The sequence below is a fragment of the Miniopterus natalensis genome, chromosome 17 (genome assembly GCF_054644295.1).
Source record: "Miniopterus natalensis isolate mMinNat1 chromosome 17, mMinNat1.hap1, whole genome shotgun sequence".
NCBI lineage: Eukaryota > Metazoa > Chordata > Mammalia > Chiroptera > Miniopteridae > Miniopterus > Miniopterus natalensis.
Window position 1 is genome coordinate 20,828,238 of NC_142097.1, and position 15,353 is coordinate 20,843,590.

The window sequence follows — 15,353 nt, forward strand, 5'->3', positions numbered from 1 at the left end:
GTACCGATTTAGAAATAACAAAAATAATGAAGATACCAGGAGCCGCCTGAGGAATTCCCAGGGGACTTGGAGGGCACGAAATGGTACATGTCCCCTGCCCCCAGGCCAAATTCTCCGTGGGGCTGAGCCCTCATCCCTGGCCTGATGGGAGGATAGCAAGGTCCCTTGTTAGAAGAGGGGCAGACAGAACAACCCAGCCTCGACCTGGCCCAGCTTCGTTGTATAGACCAGGAAATCAGGTAGCCCAGAGCGGTGATGGAGAGGAGTCTGGGGGAGGGGGTGTGGGTGGGGAGTTTATCATCCAGATCCAGTGTGAGAGGGAATCTATGAATCCCCCGGCTGATTCCCCCTCCGCCCACTGGGGTAGCACAGCCCTACAGTGACCGCCCTGACCTCGGACTCCTGGTTCTAGTCCCTGCTGTGCTACATGACTTTGGGCAAGTGACCTGCCCTCTGAGCCTCCCTCTGAAGCAGAGGAGGTGGCTCCCCTTCCCCACACCTTGGAGTGGCTGGGAGGGTAAGGAAGAGGGCTGCCCCCTTCATCCCCTGCATCCTGCTCCCTGGGTCACCAGGGGGACAGACTAAGGGATGGCAGCGTCTCACCATCACCATGGCCCCCAGCTCTAAGGCACCTGAAGTGGGGGTGGGGGACCCAGGCCTCTGGCCGCCCCTATGGGAGCCACTGGAATGTATCGCCTGACTGGCCCACCTCACCCCCTCCGCTTCACCCCAGGTCTTCGATTTCTATTTTCTCCACCCCCACTCTGAGTCTCTGTCCTCCCTGCCACCCCACCCAGGGTTTCCCACCACAGGGTCTGGAAGTGTGTGTGACGCCCATTGAGCTGTGATCGGAAGTCAGATTAAAAATCAGGGAGTGTTTTCCCTCGTTTCTGTACCAAGGTGTTGGCTCAGTTTCTGACAGTGGAAGGGAAGGGCTCCCTACTGAGCCTGCTGGGCAGGGAGGGCGAGGGTGGTGAGGTGGCCCTGAGTCCCAAAGCCCAGGTCAACCAGAAGAACTAAGGGGAAGAGTTGGAGACTCATCTCCTCTCCACCTACCTCTGAGCCCTCCCACTGATCAAAACCATCCAGAGGGGAAGCATAGCATCTCCCTCTGCCGCTCTCTCAGGGAAACTGGACTCAATCCCATTTCTGTTTCTGTGTCTTTGTCTCTCTTGCTGCTGAGCCTCTGTGACCCCTCTGGCCTAACTTCACGGGTGTAGATATGTTAACATCCTCAACCATCCCTCTTGACTCCCAGTGATCTCAGTTCCCAAGCCCCAGAGCAGAACTTTCGTCTCACAGGAACCTGTGCTGGACGGCTGTTGTCCCTGTCCTTGGTGCTGATGCTCCAGCCACTTCAGGAGGTGGGCCGTCTGGGGGCAAGGTTGGCTGAGCCTCAAGAGAGAGCCAAACTCTCACCCCAGCTCCCTCCCCTTGTCCCTTTCCCCCCTAGTGGGAGAATGTTTGAGGCTACACTTTCCTGCATCACCACTGTCCCAGGGAGAGGGATGCAAGAGCTGGAGATTCAAGGACAGACACACATGTGTTTAGTAACTTGTAAGAGTTGTGGAAACAGTGGGCATGGCCAGAGGACAGGAGTTTGGGGAGCTGTTCTGGGGGAGGATGATAAGACATACAGTGGCCCCACTGCCCCTTTCCTAGCTCTGGAGTTGGAGTGGGAGTGATGGGTTGCCCCTTTGCTCGTCTGGCTGATGGAGTCTATATTTGTCTCCTGCCGCCTCCTGGCCAAGGCCCTGTATTGAGGTGAGAGACCCTTCCTTCTGTCCCAGCAGCTGGCATTCCAGTGGGTCCCAGGGCATTCTTCACAGGCCCAGGATGAGCCAGCCCTCCTCAGACCCAGGACTCCTCCTCAGGCGGGAGTGGAACTTGATCAAGCTGCTGGGGCCCCAGGCCCTCGGAGCGCTGGGGTCTGCTCTCCAGTGGGGCGGCCAGTTCTTCCTCCTTCCCCCCCTCCTCCCCTGCCCAGGCTCCACCCCCCAGGGCTGCCTCCCCTCCCTTGTTACCCAGCACTGATGCCCTCTCCAGCCGGCCCCTAGGGGCCGCCCCAGCTGGACCCAGGCGGAGGTAGGCCAGGGGCTTCGGGATTCGTGAAGGCTGCTTCTCCGGCCTGTGGTCTCTCCGGGGCCGGATTCTGGGCCTCAGCTTCAGCTTGTAGATAGAGGGCACTCTCCGGGGCTTCCGCAGGGTTCTCCTGCCCTTGCCTGGACATGCCTTGGCTTTGTCAGAATTTGGGTCTGAGGGGGAAGATGTGGGGGCCTCCAGGCTGGCAAACACAGTAGGGGCCAAGCAGTCCTGCTCTTCTTGAGCTGGGACCTTCTTCATCCCGGTGTCCTTGGCAAGCAAGGTTGCCTTTGTCCTTGGCATACTCTCTCTGGTTCCCAGTTCCCCTTTTGGGCTTCCTGGGCTTGTGGTAACAGCCAACTTAGGGGAGCTTGTATGGCCAGCCTTCCAGGCTCCCAGGTCTACTTTAATAAGGGGTGGGGGACCTTGAGCCAGTTCTTGGATGACTTTGTCATAAGGACCCCCAGGTTCAGGCCACCGCCCACCCAGGCTGGGGACATAGACTCCACTGCGAGGGATGAGCCCAGACCCTGGGCCCCGGGGATGGGCAGTCCCCACCTCCAGCAGCTTCATGTTGGCCAGAAGCTGCTCCTCAAGGCTATGGGAGATCGCTGGCTCCTTGGTGTCCTCCAGGGTCAGGGGAGTGCACCTCTTCTCCTGGTCCTGTGGACCCAGGCCACAGGGCTCTCCAGTTTCTGCTGTCACACAGATGTCCAGCTTCTGGTCCCCTTGCCTTCCTTCCACAGAGCAGTCCCCATGCGTGGACCCAGCCAGGACTCCAATGGCAGCCCTTAGTGGGATGGAGCTTCTCTCCAGTTCTGTTGTGGGACCTCCACTTGCAGTACCTGGAAAGCTTCCTGGAGCGGGAGGTCGGGCAGGGGGCATCCGGACAGGGATCTTGGTGGGTTCCCCTTGGTGGGATGGGGAACTGACAACTGCTGGCTCCCTGAGCTGGGAGGGAGCATCCTTGGCTTCACCCTGAGGTGGCTTCCTGGGGCCCATGGTCTTGGCTGGACTGGAGTAACGAGGCAGGGGAGATGGTCCTCTTGCTGGTGTCCCTTTGGCAGTAGCCTCAGGGGCTCGGAGTCTCTGGGGAGTGGGGGCCCTGGCATGGGTTCCCCAGTTGTCTGTCTCCTCATGAACCCAAGATGTAGGAGTCGTTCCCCTGGGGACAGACAACTGTCTGTCCTCCCTCTTCCCTGAAGAGGTGTACTGTGGGTCTCGGCCCCTAGGGGTGGGTGAGAATTGGGGGCTGGGTGGACTGTCCCCAAGTTGCAGCTGCCTCTGAGATGGAGCAGGTGGCTTCTCCTGGCACCTGAAAAGGAGAATCATAAGGCTGGCGAGGTCACTGAATCCAGTCCCTGGGCACTGGGAAGGGATGGCCTGTCCCCAACCAGAACTCCAAAGGGGCCAGACGTCACGTTGAAGGAAATAGATACTCCCCCTCCCTCCCTCCAGGAGTATTCCTCATGGCAGATAATGCTAAACTTTATTCTCCATCAGTCCCTGTGTAGCAAGTAGAAAGAAACCTGGTCTGGACCCTGGGTTACTTGAAACCCAGCAACTACATGTCACCAGTCTTGGCTGGCAGGGGAGTCTTAGTGTCTGCTCTGCCATGAAATGGTAGAAAGGCCTTGGGTAAACCTGTTCCCTTTATGGGCCTCAGCTTCCTCACCTGTGAAATGGGAGGGCATGTGAAGTAACTAGATGATCCCAAAGGTGTCGAGTGCTTTTTTGATTCTGAACACCTGAGGTCTTGTTGGGGTAGGGGCACCGCCAAGGGACCCGTTCCCTTTATCTTGGGTTGGGGTTGCCTCTGAGAATGTGGACATCGAAGGAGAAAGAGGCCCTGCCCTGTCCCTCCCCTGTACCTTAGGGACGATGCTGTTTCTCTGAGGACTCCTGCCCCTGCTCCGCATTCACTGTGGGGTCTGGGGGAGGAGGCGGGGGGCCTCAGCTTTCGGCCTGAAGAGGTATATGTCTTCCAGTCCACAGGGGGCAGTGGACTCTGGGAGCGGCTGACGGTCATCGCAGGCTGCGGCTGCCAGGGCTCGTCCAGCACCCTCACTTCATGCTGCACCGGTGGAACGGGGGGCTTCAGGAAGCTGCCTGGCTTGTGTGCTACCAACACAGCCCCACGGGGGGAGAGGAGGAAAGGATTAAATTCCTGCTGCTGGTCCCTCTCCCACAGCTGTTCCACACACCGGATCCCACATTAGAGGCAGTGGGGCCTACAGTGACGGCCACAGCACCAGTGCCAGAATTTTCTTATAGGGGTTTAGGGGATGAAATCTGGTCAGAGTGCTCAGTGGGGGGGGTATTGTTTAAAGCTGCGTTTGCAAGTCCACCCATTTTACTTAGATTGCATGCTTATTTGGGGGTTTGAGGTGCTGATGGAGATTCTTGGAGGGCCAAAGACCCCTCCAGGTCATTCTTGGTGCCACCACTGTGGACGTCAGAGCCAGACCTAAGCCCTGCCAAGATGCACCCCGACCAAACGCTGATTCTCTGGGTGCTTGGCGTCATCTCGTCACCTTGTGGCTGGAATTGGTATTGCACTGTGCCCGCTCAGCTCTCCTTGCAGGGCCGAGGGAGCACCGCACCTGTACCTTCTGTAGCACCTTCCTTTCTCTAGACCCCCACACCTGTTGCCCCTGGAAATCAGACCTACCTCCCACTTCCAGCCTCCCAACCCAGAGCACAGGGAGGGGACTCTCAAGGGACTCACAGAGGGATGTACACCGGCAGGGGTCGTGTTTGTCCAGATAATGGCTGAGTGTGTCCCAGCCGCCCCCCACACGCACCATTACGTGGTTCCGGAGGACCTGCGGGGGGACAAGGGTAAGGTTGGGGGCAAAATGGAGAGTTTTCCCTCTTTCTGGACCAGCCTGCAGGCTTCCAGCACACACCTCATCCATGTACACGTGCACATACCCCCTTACACAGTGTGTAGTTGGGAGTGTGCATATCTTGCCACTTGAGTCTCCTCCGTGATGGGCATCAGATAGCACATGTTGTCAAGGGTGGAGTCAGGCTGACAAACAGAAAGTTGCCCCACGAGACAAGGGATCTCATAAGTATTGTGTCGTCTGGCCGCAGAGCCCTCTCTTCCCTCCCTCCACTGTAAACTGGGGCCATGGCTTTGCTCTGCAGTGAGTGTGTCAAAGAATCCGGGGCAATCTCAGCCCCACTCCACTCAGTCACAGTCTCTCCAGGCTTCCATTTCCTCAGTTGAAAAGTGGGGCCACAATTCCTTGCCCCAACCTATTTTACAGGCCTATCCTATTGGCTCAGGGTCTGGGTGAAGGCCTAGGGAGCTGGCTCTGTCCCCAGGTGTGGTCTGTGCCCTAAAGGGCTTGGCCATGGCCCTGAGCTGCTGCCCCCCCCCCCCCCATAGGCTGTTTCTGCAGCTCAGCAGCCAGATATGGAGCGTGGAGGAGGTGGTGGGAGGCACATTTCCGCTGATACTGTTGCTCATTCTGCAGAATATCCCAAGCCAGGCATCTGAGGGGTGAACTGTGAGGTTCACCCCTACACTGAACACAGACTTGGGGTTCTCAAGCCCCTTGCTCTGACCAAGCCTGTGGGTGGAGTGATAGAAATTTGAGAGGACCCTTCATACCCCACTTTTGCCTGCAGACCCCTCAAAATTAGGCCAAGTTGGAGGAGAATGGTGGGGGGTGGTTCTGCCCTAATGACAGAGGGGATAGGCTTGCCAACTTTGTGAGGAATCTTCTGGAATTTTTCCAGGGAGAGAAAGCCAGCCTCAAGGCCTGATAAGTTAGGATGAATGGTGCCTTCCTGTCCTTGCCCTCAGGCCTGGGCAGGGTGCCATGGAAGGAAATCCTAGTCTGCTAACCCTGGGGGCCCTTCCACCTCAGTCCCAACACTTACCCGGATAAAGATGAGGGTGTTGGAGTCCCCCACTTGGTACTTCCCCTCAGACACCTTGACCATGGAGAACTGAACTGGGCATGTGCAGTGGCTCACAAGGCTCTGAACCTGCGGGCAGCGGGCATGGGCTCAGTCTTCCCTCTGCACATGTGCCCAAGCTCCCCACCACCCATGCTAGACCAAGCCCAATGGGGGGGCCTGCCTGTCCCCAGAGCCAGCCCAAGGCTTCTGCTGAGGTCAGGGCTAGGGGCTGAGAAGTGAATAGGAAAGACTTTTAATGACCCAATGAGAACAAGACCTTGAGTGGCCACCTATGGTCCAGCGCCCACATGGTCAGCTGATGGAGGTGGTGGAGTGTGATGGTGAAGATGGTGGCCTTGGAATCGGACAGGCTCTGACAGGGTCAGAGTCCTGCCTCCACTCTATCCTAGGCTTTGGGCGAGTTAGGAAACCTCCCTGACCCCAATTCCTCAGTGGTAGAATGGGGTTCACAGTAAGAGCTCACTCCTATGATCTGCCCTCTGCCAGACACTGTCCTGCACACTTCACAGGCACTTTAATATCTAGTACTCGTGTCAGTCACAGAAGCCAGGTACTGTTACTCTCCCTAGCAGCAGAAAGGAAACAGAGGCACAGAGAGGTTCAGTAACTTGCCCAAAGTCACACCACTGCAAAGCAGTGGAACTCACGACTTGGTCTGGGGTGTCAGAGAGGGTGGCAGGGTCTGTGTCCTTAAAAACTGTCTCACTGGAGGGGGGGGTAAATGAGAGAGGTGTAGAATACTGGATTTATAATAAGAACGTAATAAGCGGCTTAGCTGCTACTATATGTGATTAGGGTTGAAGCTCAGAGTGGGACATGGCATAAAGCCACACAGTGGGTTAGTGTCGGGGTGGGGGGACTGGAGTTCAAGGAGGGGGTGGCCCAGAGAGGTCAGGACGGGGAGGGGGCGAGGAAGGCGGGGCAAAGGAAGGTGGGGCCTTGGGGCGAGCCCCTCGCCCCTCGCCCCTCGCCCCTCGCCCCTCGCCCCTCGCCCCTCGCCCCTCGCCCCTCGCCCCTCGCCCCTCGCCCCTCGCCCCTCGCCCTTCGCCCCTCGCCCCTCACCATGCGGTCCAGGTTGCGGAAGTGGCGGGGCCGGCGCGGGGGCGGCGGGGGCGGCGGGGGGTCGGGCGCGGGGAGGCCCCGCTCCCGCCGCAGCTCCTGGTCTATCTCCGCCTCCAGCTGCACCAGGCTGGGCGCCGCCACCCCGAAGCGCCAGGCCCGGCGGCCCAGCTCCAGCAGGCACAGCACCACGTTTTTCACGTTCTTGCGCAGCACCAGGTCCTCCGTCTCGAACATCAGCACCTCTGGCCGGAGGGAGAGGCGGGGCTGGGTGGGCGGCCTGGGGCCCGCGGAGCCGGGAAGCCCTGGGGCCATCGGGGGGGGGGGGGGCAGGCACCGGAGGAAGCCTGGGTCCGAGGATCCCAAATGAAGCCAGGATTGCTCGGGCACCGAGTGCAGGCAAGGTGGCCCATCTAACAGGGAGACGGGGCTGGGGAGAGGTGACACCGCCGAGCAAAGGAGCTCGGGGCCTGGCTGTGGGACAGGGCGGGAGGAGGGTTGACTCCACCTTGCCTTCTCCTCACTCAGTTGCCGGGATGGGTCCAGGAGCAAGAAGCAGTTTGTTCTGCTTCCTCCTTGCACCTCCAGTACCCACCAACCTCCAGCCTGGGTATCACCAGGCGGGTTGAGCACAGGCTCTGGAGCCTGGCTGCCGGGGATCCCTGCCACTCCCACCCCCCAGCCGCATGACCTTGGGCTAGTCCCTGAGCCCTCAGTCTTCTCTTCTGTAAAACGGGGATATAGTGTTTCATGGGATTGTTGTGAGGAGAGTTGTTAGTGTTTGCAGACAAAGCCCAGCACATAAGCAAGCGCTCGACAGAACACTAGCTTTGATCACCCCTCCGACCCTGCCCCTCACTGCCTTGCCACCAGCCAGTAGCCTGGCCTAACCCTTCCCTCTGCCTCACACTCGCCACCTTTGGCCCGGAGGATGGCACAGCATCCAGCTCCATCCCACAGCTTGGTCCAAGGCCAGGGAGATGAGGGATCCTGACATTCACTCCCCTGAGTCTCACAAGCCCCAGCACGACTGCCCCCCCCAATGTCCAAAGCTTCCTCCCCTGTTTTCTCACCACCTCACCCCAGCCCTGCGCCCTCACCCACCGCAACTTCTCCCAGTCACCAAACACCTTTGCCCCTGCTGTTCCCCTGCTTAGAAGTCCCCTTTCCCCAAACTTCTCTTTAGGCCCAAGACTCAACTCACATCTCCTTCCTCTATGCGGCCTCTCTCTGCCCCACCTTCCACCTCATGGGGTAGCTGTTTCCTCCCCTGACTCCCAGCACACACACCTCTCCTCTGAGCGTTTGTCACCCTGGGCTGTGACATATGTCTAGTCACTCATCCGTCTCCCTTCCTAGACCATGAGGTCCTTGGACACTGTGTACCAGTGCTCTCGGTCCTCGGGGCCCAGCACGGTGCTTCACACGAAGGAGATAGGTACTCAATATGTGTTTGTTGAATGAAAGAATCATTCAATGAACACATTTATTTACTGAAGATTTACTATGAGATACGGTAACAAGAATGAAAAGGGATGAGCCGGCCCAAGGCCAGTCTGGAAGGAGGGCCCTGGCTTTTGACCCTCAGCGCAGCCTGGGCCTCAGAGAGGAGGTAGACACCCAGCAAAGTAAGGGTCTGGGGAAGGGGAGGTGCAGGGTGGGTACCTTGGATGCCCATCTCCTTGCGACACCACTGGATGAAGTTGGAGACGTTGTCCCGGGCCTGGAAGGTGCCTGGCTGGGCAGCCCCATTGCAGGAAACCCCGGCCTGAGGCATGGGAATCCCCCGGGCTCGGGCAGGTGCCTCGGCCAGGAAGGCCAGGGCAGCCTGGGTGATGGCGTTGGCATGCTGGCACAGCACCAGGCCGGTCTCCAGCACGTGCAGGAAGTTGGCTGCATTGATGTCCAGCCCATAGAGATCCCGAAGCCACTCGGCCAGATCCTCCTTCATGGCTTCCAGGTACTGCTCGCTGGACTTAAAGGGCCGGATGCTGCGCACTGGAGGCTCCAGGGTTCCAGGCCTCCTCCTGCGTCCCTCAGGCTGGGACATGGCTTGATCCTCAGCAGAGGAGGAAGCGGGCACTTCTTCTCTCCTGCTGCTTGTCTACACTCCTGCCACCTGCTGTGTCTTGGCTGGTTCCCCCTGACTCCCGGTTCCCTTCCTACCCTCTGAGAACCTTGGATTTCAGGTTCTGCTACTTGCCACTGGCTTCAGCTGCCTCCACCAGGTCCTGTGCCACCTTCCCCACCCCCCCATTCCTCAGTCCCTGCCAGAACTTCACCTACTTGGTGGCCCTGCAGCAACCTCACTCTCTGGCTGCCCAGTCAACTCAGAGTTTGCCACCTGCCAGGACGGATGGAAGCGAGGACACTCCTCTCTCCCCCCAGGGCTGGACAGGTCCCGCTACTGGCTGCCTCCCACCCCCCACCGCCAGCAGCCGGTGGTGGAGCCTGGGGTGACTGTGGGCCTCTCCACTCTGCTTTCCTCCCCTCTCCTCTCCTTGGAGACAGCGGCTGCTACAAACACTCCTTGTTAACCCTTCCTGGCAGGCAAGGACTGCCCTGCAGAGCCGGCCCTGGAGCCAGAGCAGGGAGGAGAGGTGGGGTTGAGCATGGTGGGGGCTTCTGGGGAATGAGGGGCAGGGAACCAGGGCTAGGGGGTGCTGTGGCCCTTGGTGTGTAGTGAACACTGTAGCATGGGGACGAGTAGACACAGTGATAGAGCCTAAAGACATGAGCCTAGCCCTGGACCCTTTGCTAAATCCCTCTGTGACCTTCATATGCTGCCCAGCCTCGCTGTGCCTTAGTTTTCTCAACTGTAAAATGGGAACAATAATATTTACCTCTCTGGGGTGTTGTGAGTGTGAGGAATAAAGGTATAATGAGTGCAGAAAGTATCAGACTGTAAATACCCACACATTCAGGACCGGGTGGGTCCCAGTTCTCAGTGATTCTCCCAGCACCCTGTCTATGCACCACAATCCCCACTTTCTTTGGAGAACCTGCTCTCAATCACGGGACCTCACCCCAGGGCCATAGCAAAGCATCCATTCAAATATGTATTGAGTACCTACTGTGTGCCAGGCGCTATTCTAGGCGTAAATATAGAGCAATAAATGAGGCCCCTGGCCTCATGGAGGCTGCTTGCATGTTAGTGGGCGCTGGTTGACAAACAAATCCATCTAGAGTAAGTCAGATGGTGAGAAATACCAGGGAGAAAACTGAAGGACTAAAGAGATGGGGGCGTGTGTCGAATTTTATATAAGGTGGTCAGGAAAGGCCTCACTGATGTGATGATACTGAACGGAGACCTGAGAGAAGTAAGGGAGCAGGGCCTGCAGGTATCTGGGGTAAGCGTCCTCGGGCAGAGGGAACAGCCAGTGCAAAAGCTCGGGCAGGAGCCTGCTTCATGTTCCAGGAATAGCAGAGGGGGTGGGACATGAGGCAGAGAGGAAATGGGGTCTCAGATCATGCAGGGCTTTTCTTGACCTTTTAGAAGGGAAATTTCTTTCAATTACCTTCTAAAGGCATCCAGGCATGATGGTTGTACCCATTTTATGGACCAGGAAAAAGAAAACTGGAGCAGCAAGAGGCCTTAGTTCCTCACTTACATGATCCTCTCAACGGGGTTGAGTGTCCCCATGACAGGCAGCTGGGTTTCCCTGAGCTAAGGAATGAGCTGGAAGCAGAGGGAAGGACAGAAAGGGGAGGAGAGAAAATAGTGATACAAATAAACAATGCTTTCAGTTTCTGTGGGCTGGGTAAAGTGGTACTGTACCACAATATCTGATTTACAAATGAAGAGACTGAGGGTCAGAGAGAGAACATGCTGGAGGGCAGACACCTTATTTTATTATCATTATTATTTTTTAATCCTAACCCGAGGATACTTTTTCCATTGCTCTTCAGAGGGAGTGGAAGGGAGAGACAGAGAAACGTGGATGTGAGAGAGACACATCGATTGATTGCCTCCCGCACGCGCCCCCACCAGGGCCTGGGATCGTGCCTGCAACCGAGGTCCGCGTGCCCTTGGCCGGAATCAAACCTGGACGCTTCAGTCCGCAGTCTGATGCTCTAACCACTGAGCCAGACCAGCCAGGGCCAGACACCTTTTATACTTATGTGCTAGAGCTGGGATTTGAACCCTGACTATTGGGGGCCACAGCCACCCTCTACTCTCTCTTAATGCCTTTTCATGAGGGAAGGTAGGGGACATCTGGGTTTTGAGTGCTTTTGGAGGCTCTAAAAAGGCCCGAGCGGAACCCTATGGGCAGGTGAGGTTCCAGCCCCGCCCTGGGTGATCCAGCAGACGCCCTAGTGACCAGGTCAAGTTCTGTGGGTTCTGCTACTCCCTCTTATCCCAGGCTCTGATTAGGAGACGAGGGCGACACAGCCTTGGGAAGGATGGATAAGAACGGTGAGTGGGCTGGAGGCAGGGTAGGACCAGAGGACAGGAGGGGCTTGACTACAGGGTGGACCAACCAGCTCATCACCATGGTAACCCCGGAGAAGTCCAGCCTTTTGAAGATTATACCCATCCAAGTACAAACCTTCTTCCTTCTCTTTCGTGAATATTCTTTTTTTTTTTTTTTTTTTAAATCCTCATTTGAGGACATTCTTTCCATTACTTTTCAGAGATAGTGGAAGGGAGAGAGAGAGAGATAGAGAAACATTGATGTGAAAGAGACAAATTGATTGGTTGCCTCCCACACTCACCCTGACCGGGGCCTGCAACCGAGGTACATGCCCCTGGCTGGAATCGAACACAGAACCCTCAGGCCATGGGCTGAGGTGCTAACCACTGAGCCCAACCCTCCAGGGCTCTTTCTTGAATATTCTTGATATCTGCTCCCCTGCTGTTCGGACTTTTGTCTTCTCTGGCCCAAACTACTGTAATGGCTCCTAAGTGGGTCTCCCTCCATCAGAGGGAACATCCTAAAACACAGGTCTGAGCATGTATGTCCCTGCATCAGAACGTTCAATGGCCCCCCCACTGCTGAAGGGCCATGGCCTTTGGTGTTTAGTGAGCACTGTGGGAGAGATGAGACAGACACAGTGATGGAGTTCAAACAGGAGTTTAGCTCTGGACCCTTTGTTAACCCCCTCTGTGAACTTCAGATTCTACCCAAGTCCAAACTCCATAGCACGGCACCCAAAGTCCCAACCTTCCTTTCTAGTTCCCCCACCTCCTGAGAAGTTCTCAGCACCCCTTTCTGGCTGTGCACTGGGTCCGGCCTTTCACAACCAGAAGACTCCTTAATGTATTTTCCTAAACAAAAGTACAGTGGGCCCTGGTTCTCCAACATCAAGCGCTGGCAGAATCTTTGAAGCAGTTTTTCTTGAAAGGTTTCCAAAAGTCGTGGATGAAATTCAGGGGCCCCTCTGTGACCTCATCGCTTACCTGAGGGGCTGTGAAGATGAAGAGATGTGACATACAGAGAGTTTAGGACGGTGATTGCATGTAGTTGGTGCTTAATACATGTGGGCTCCGATGTTAATTTTATTATCATTCCCCTTTGTTTCCAACCTCCTTAGGTTGGGCAGGGTTCAATGGTTGTGCCTTTTCTGCCTTCCTCCCCCTTCTTTTCATTACAATGCCCGCTCCCCAGATCCAGCAGCCAGCAGGGCACACGGTGCAGTTGGGCCAGTGTTTGCTGCTGAGGGTGGACACCTCCTGTCCGGCAGGTTACTTCCCACCTTAGCCCAGGAACTTCCTGCCTGCAGGGGCTACTGCTTGGAGCCCTGGAGTTTGTGCCCTGAGCAAAGACCTCAGCAAGAGGGGTCAGTGGTGACTGAAATCTGGCTGGCAATTGGGGTCAAGCCTGGAAGGAGGGACACGTATTTCCAATTGGTGTGCCCATAGGGGACACTTTTTCTGATTGTTCTGCCCACCTTTTTCTAACGATATCGACGTGCTTTGTGCCCACGTTCCCACCCAACCCGCCACAGGTGATGCCGGACTTCCTTAAAGGCAAGGCCCCACTTTGAAGAAGGAAGTCCCATCTAGAAAACAGAATATAAACAACCCCGTGTTAGAATTCCAACCAGTGCACTTAATGTTTACTGACAGCCTGCACGGAGACCAGTCCCCACCCTAGAGACACTTAGAAAGAAGGTGATGAACCATCATTTGTTCCAGGTTTGCCACTCTCATTGCAACCTCCTGTTGATTGCTTCCCGCTGGCCAAGCCCTTAGGCGACCCCCCACCTGCCTCACAACAGCCCTGGAGATAGGCACGATTTCCCCCATTTCACAGATGAGGAAAAGAGGCTGGACAGAAGCAACGTGACTTGTCTCAATCCTGGAAGTGCAGAAACCTGGGGAATCAGGGTGAGGGGGTGCAGCCAGGCAGGCCCCTGGCCGGGGAAATCCTTGGCGCTGTAACTTTCTCTTGGAGTCCCGCTGGCTCTTCGCACCGTCCATCAGGCTGACTTTTTTTTTGGGGGGGGGGGGGGGGGCGTTGTGGGCAATAGTCAGGGTACGACCTTCTCCCCGCCCCCCGCAGGCGTGAAGACCCCCTTGTGGAAAAAGGAACCGAGGGAGCCCGGGGACAGAGATGAGGAGGCAGAGGAGGAGCGGTCGGAGGAGGAAGATGAGGGGGGGTCGCTGCAGGAGGGCGCGGCCGAGGGCGGGGCGGAGCGCGGGGAGGCGGACGGCCGCGAGGGCCGCGAGCGCGGCTCGGTGTCCTACTGCCCGCTGCGCCAGGAGCCCAGCACCCAGCAGGTGGCGCTGCTGCGGCGCGCGGACAGCGGCTTCTGGGCCTGGCTCCTCCCCTTGACTCTGCTCCGCGGCCCCGCGGCGCCCGCGGACAGGTGAGGGCGCGCCCCTGGACCCCGCGGGAGGGGACCGCGCGGTGCACCGAGCGTCAGGGCCCCTGTCCGCAGGAAGCGGAGCCTCCCGGAGGAGCCGTGCGTGCTGCAGACAAAGCTGCCGCCACCCCGCGGCGGGGGTTGTGCGCTCTGCGAGATCCTTTTTTGCAAGAAATGCAGGAACCTGCACAGCAACCCGGCCTACGTTGCGCACTGCGTTCTGGAGCACCCGGATCGGGGTGAGGCGCGGGCTTCGGGCGGGACGGGGTGGGGAGCCTCGGAGTGCCCTCCCCCAAAGCCGTTGTGCCCTCCATTCTCTCCTGACCCTAGACACCCGCAACTTTCTCCTGTACCCGGACGCAGAGCGCCCTACCGCACATCCCAGAGGTGCCCCTTCTCAGAGCCACTCCCCCCGGAGCGCCCCCCACAGGCAAGCAGGCCCACCGTGGATGTGGCGGTCCCACCTGTCGTCTGTCGCCCACCCAATGCAGAGCCCAGCGTCACCTGGAGCTCCATTCCTCCTATAGTGTCCCCGGGGGCTCCCGTTCCCTGGCATTACCCAGCGTCCCCTGGCACTGCCTCACACTCATCTCTTGGGTATTTCAGGTCCTCTGGCCCGCTGGACAGAAGCATCGCCTAGCGAAAGTAACCCCCGGGTTCTCTCACCCCTCTGAGAAACCTGCTCCTTCCCCTCAGATCATTCAATAAAGCTGTAAGCAAAGTTTCAGTGCCTTGAGATGGGGCGAGGCGGCTCCGGTGAGCGTGATGCAATGGACCCTCCTTCCCTTCTGCAGAGGTTCCAGGCAGAGGGAAGGGCAGGCGGAGAGCCTCCTCCCTCCGCCTCCCCCGGGACAGGGCGGAGCAAAGCACTAGCATCCAAGGGCAGTCAAAGGCCATCCCCCCCCCCCCCCCCCCCCCCCCCCCCCCCCCCCCCCGCGCAGAGGAAAAAAATGAAGGCACAGGGCCAGGAATGCCCGTGGGGAGCAGAGGGCTGAACCTCGCCAAACCATTCTCCCCCTCCCCTGGAAGCCCCGGTCTGGCTGAGGTCAATGTGCTAAGGTCAATGTGCGTGCAAATGAGGCACCAGCAGGTGTAGAGGGGGAAGGATCTGAGAACCAGATGCTGAAACGCTGAGACTGGCTGAGGCAGAGAAGACAGGGAGGCTGGGGGAGCTGCTTCCTTCTCCAGGAATCCCAGCTATTCCTGGCCAGCCAGGAGGAACTCCTGGAACGCTGCCTGTGTGGGCTGGAGAATGGAGCCACTGTGAGCACAAGGCTCCCCCAGCCCGCAGAGCCCCCAGTGCCTGCAGCGGTGCAGACCTCCAAAGAAGCCTGTTCTCTCCCTGCCACAGGTGGTTCTCCACCTGGCCTGAGGAGTGAGGGGAGGGGGCAAGGAAATTTAGCTTTTTGAGGCTCCCTCTTCCCATCACAATCACACACACACACACATACAGCCCGCTGGCCTGG

The 15,353-nt window shown here is 57.9% G+C and overlaps 2 protein-coding genes across 2 annotated transcripts; one reads left to right on the forward strand and one right to left on the reverse strand.

Annotated features, from left to right (window-relative positions):
- Positions 1-1,851: 1,851 nt before the first annotated feature.
- GAS2L2 (growth arrest specific 2 like 2) lies at positions 1,852-9,127 on the reverse strand. The gene is made up of 6 exons (XM_087826565.1): positions 8,743-9,127; positions 7,081-7,322; positions 5,977-6,084; positions 4,811-4,907; positions 3,954-4,203; positions 1,852-3,397 (listed from the first exon to the last, which is right to left on the reverse strand). Exons 1-6 carry the CDS (start codon positions 9,125-9,127, stop codon positions 1,852-1,854), a joined length of 2,628 nt encoding a protein of 875 aa, XP_087682691.1.
- A 2,354-nt stretch (positions 9,128-11,481) lies between these two features.
- Positions 11,482-14,527, forward strand: PGBDF (plakoglobin binding and degradation factor). Its single transcript, XM_087826491.1, has 3 exons — positions 11,482-11,494; positions 13,584-13,890; positions 13,963-14,527. Exons 1-3 carry the CDS (start codon positions 11,482-11,484, stop codon positions 14,525-14,527), a joined length of 885 nt encoding a protein of 294 aa, XP_087682617.1.
- Positions 14,528-15,353: the final 826 nt, after the last annotated feature.

Bases quoted from the DNA above. Each gene is read 5' to 3' on its own strand.
- GAS2L2 (XM_087826565.1), bottom strand. From the start codon at position 9,127: ATGTCCCAGCCTGAGGGACGCAGGAGGAGGCCTGGAACCCTGGAGCCT. The intron at 4,908-5,976 runs GTAAGTGTTGGG...GTCCCCCCGCAG, and splicing joins ACACCCTCATCTTTATCCGG to GTCCTCCGGAACCACGTAAT. The intron at 4,204-4,810 runs GTGAGTCCCTTG...CTGTGTTGGTAG, and splicing joins CTGCCGGTGTACATCCCTCT to CACACAAGCCAGGCAGCTTC.
- PGBDF (XM_087826491.1), top strand. The intron at 13,891-13,962 runs GTGAGGGCGCGC...CCCTGTCCGCAG, and splicing joins CCCGCGGCGCCCGCGGACAG to GAAGCGGAGCCTCCCGGAGG.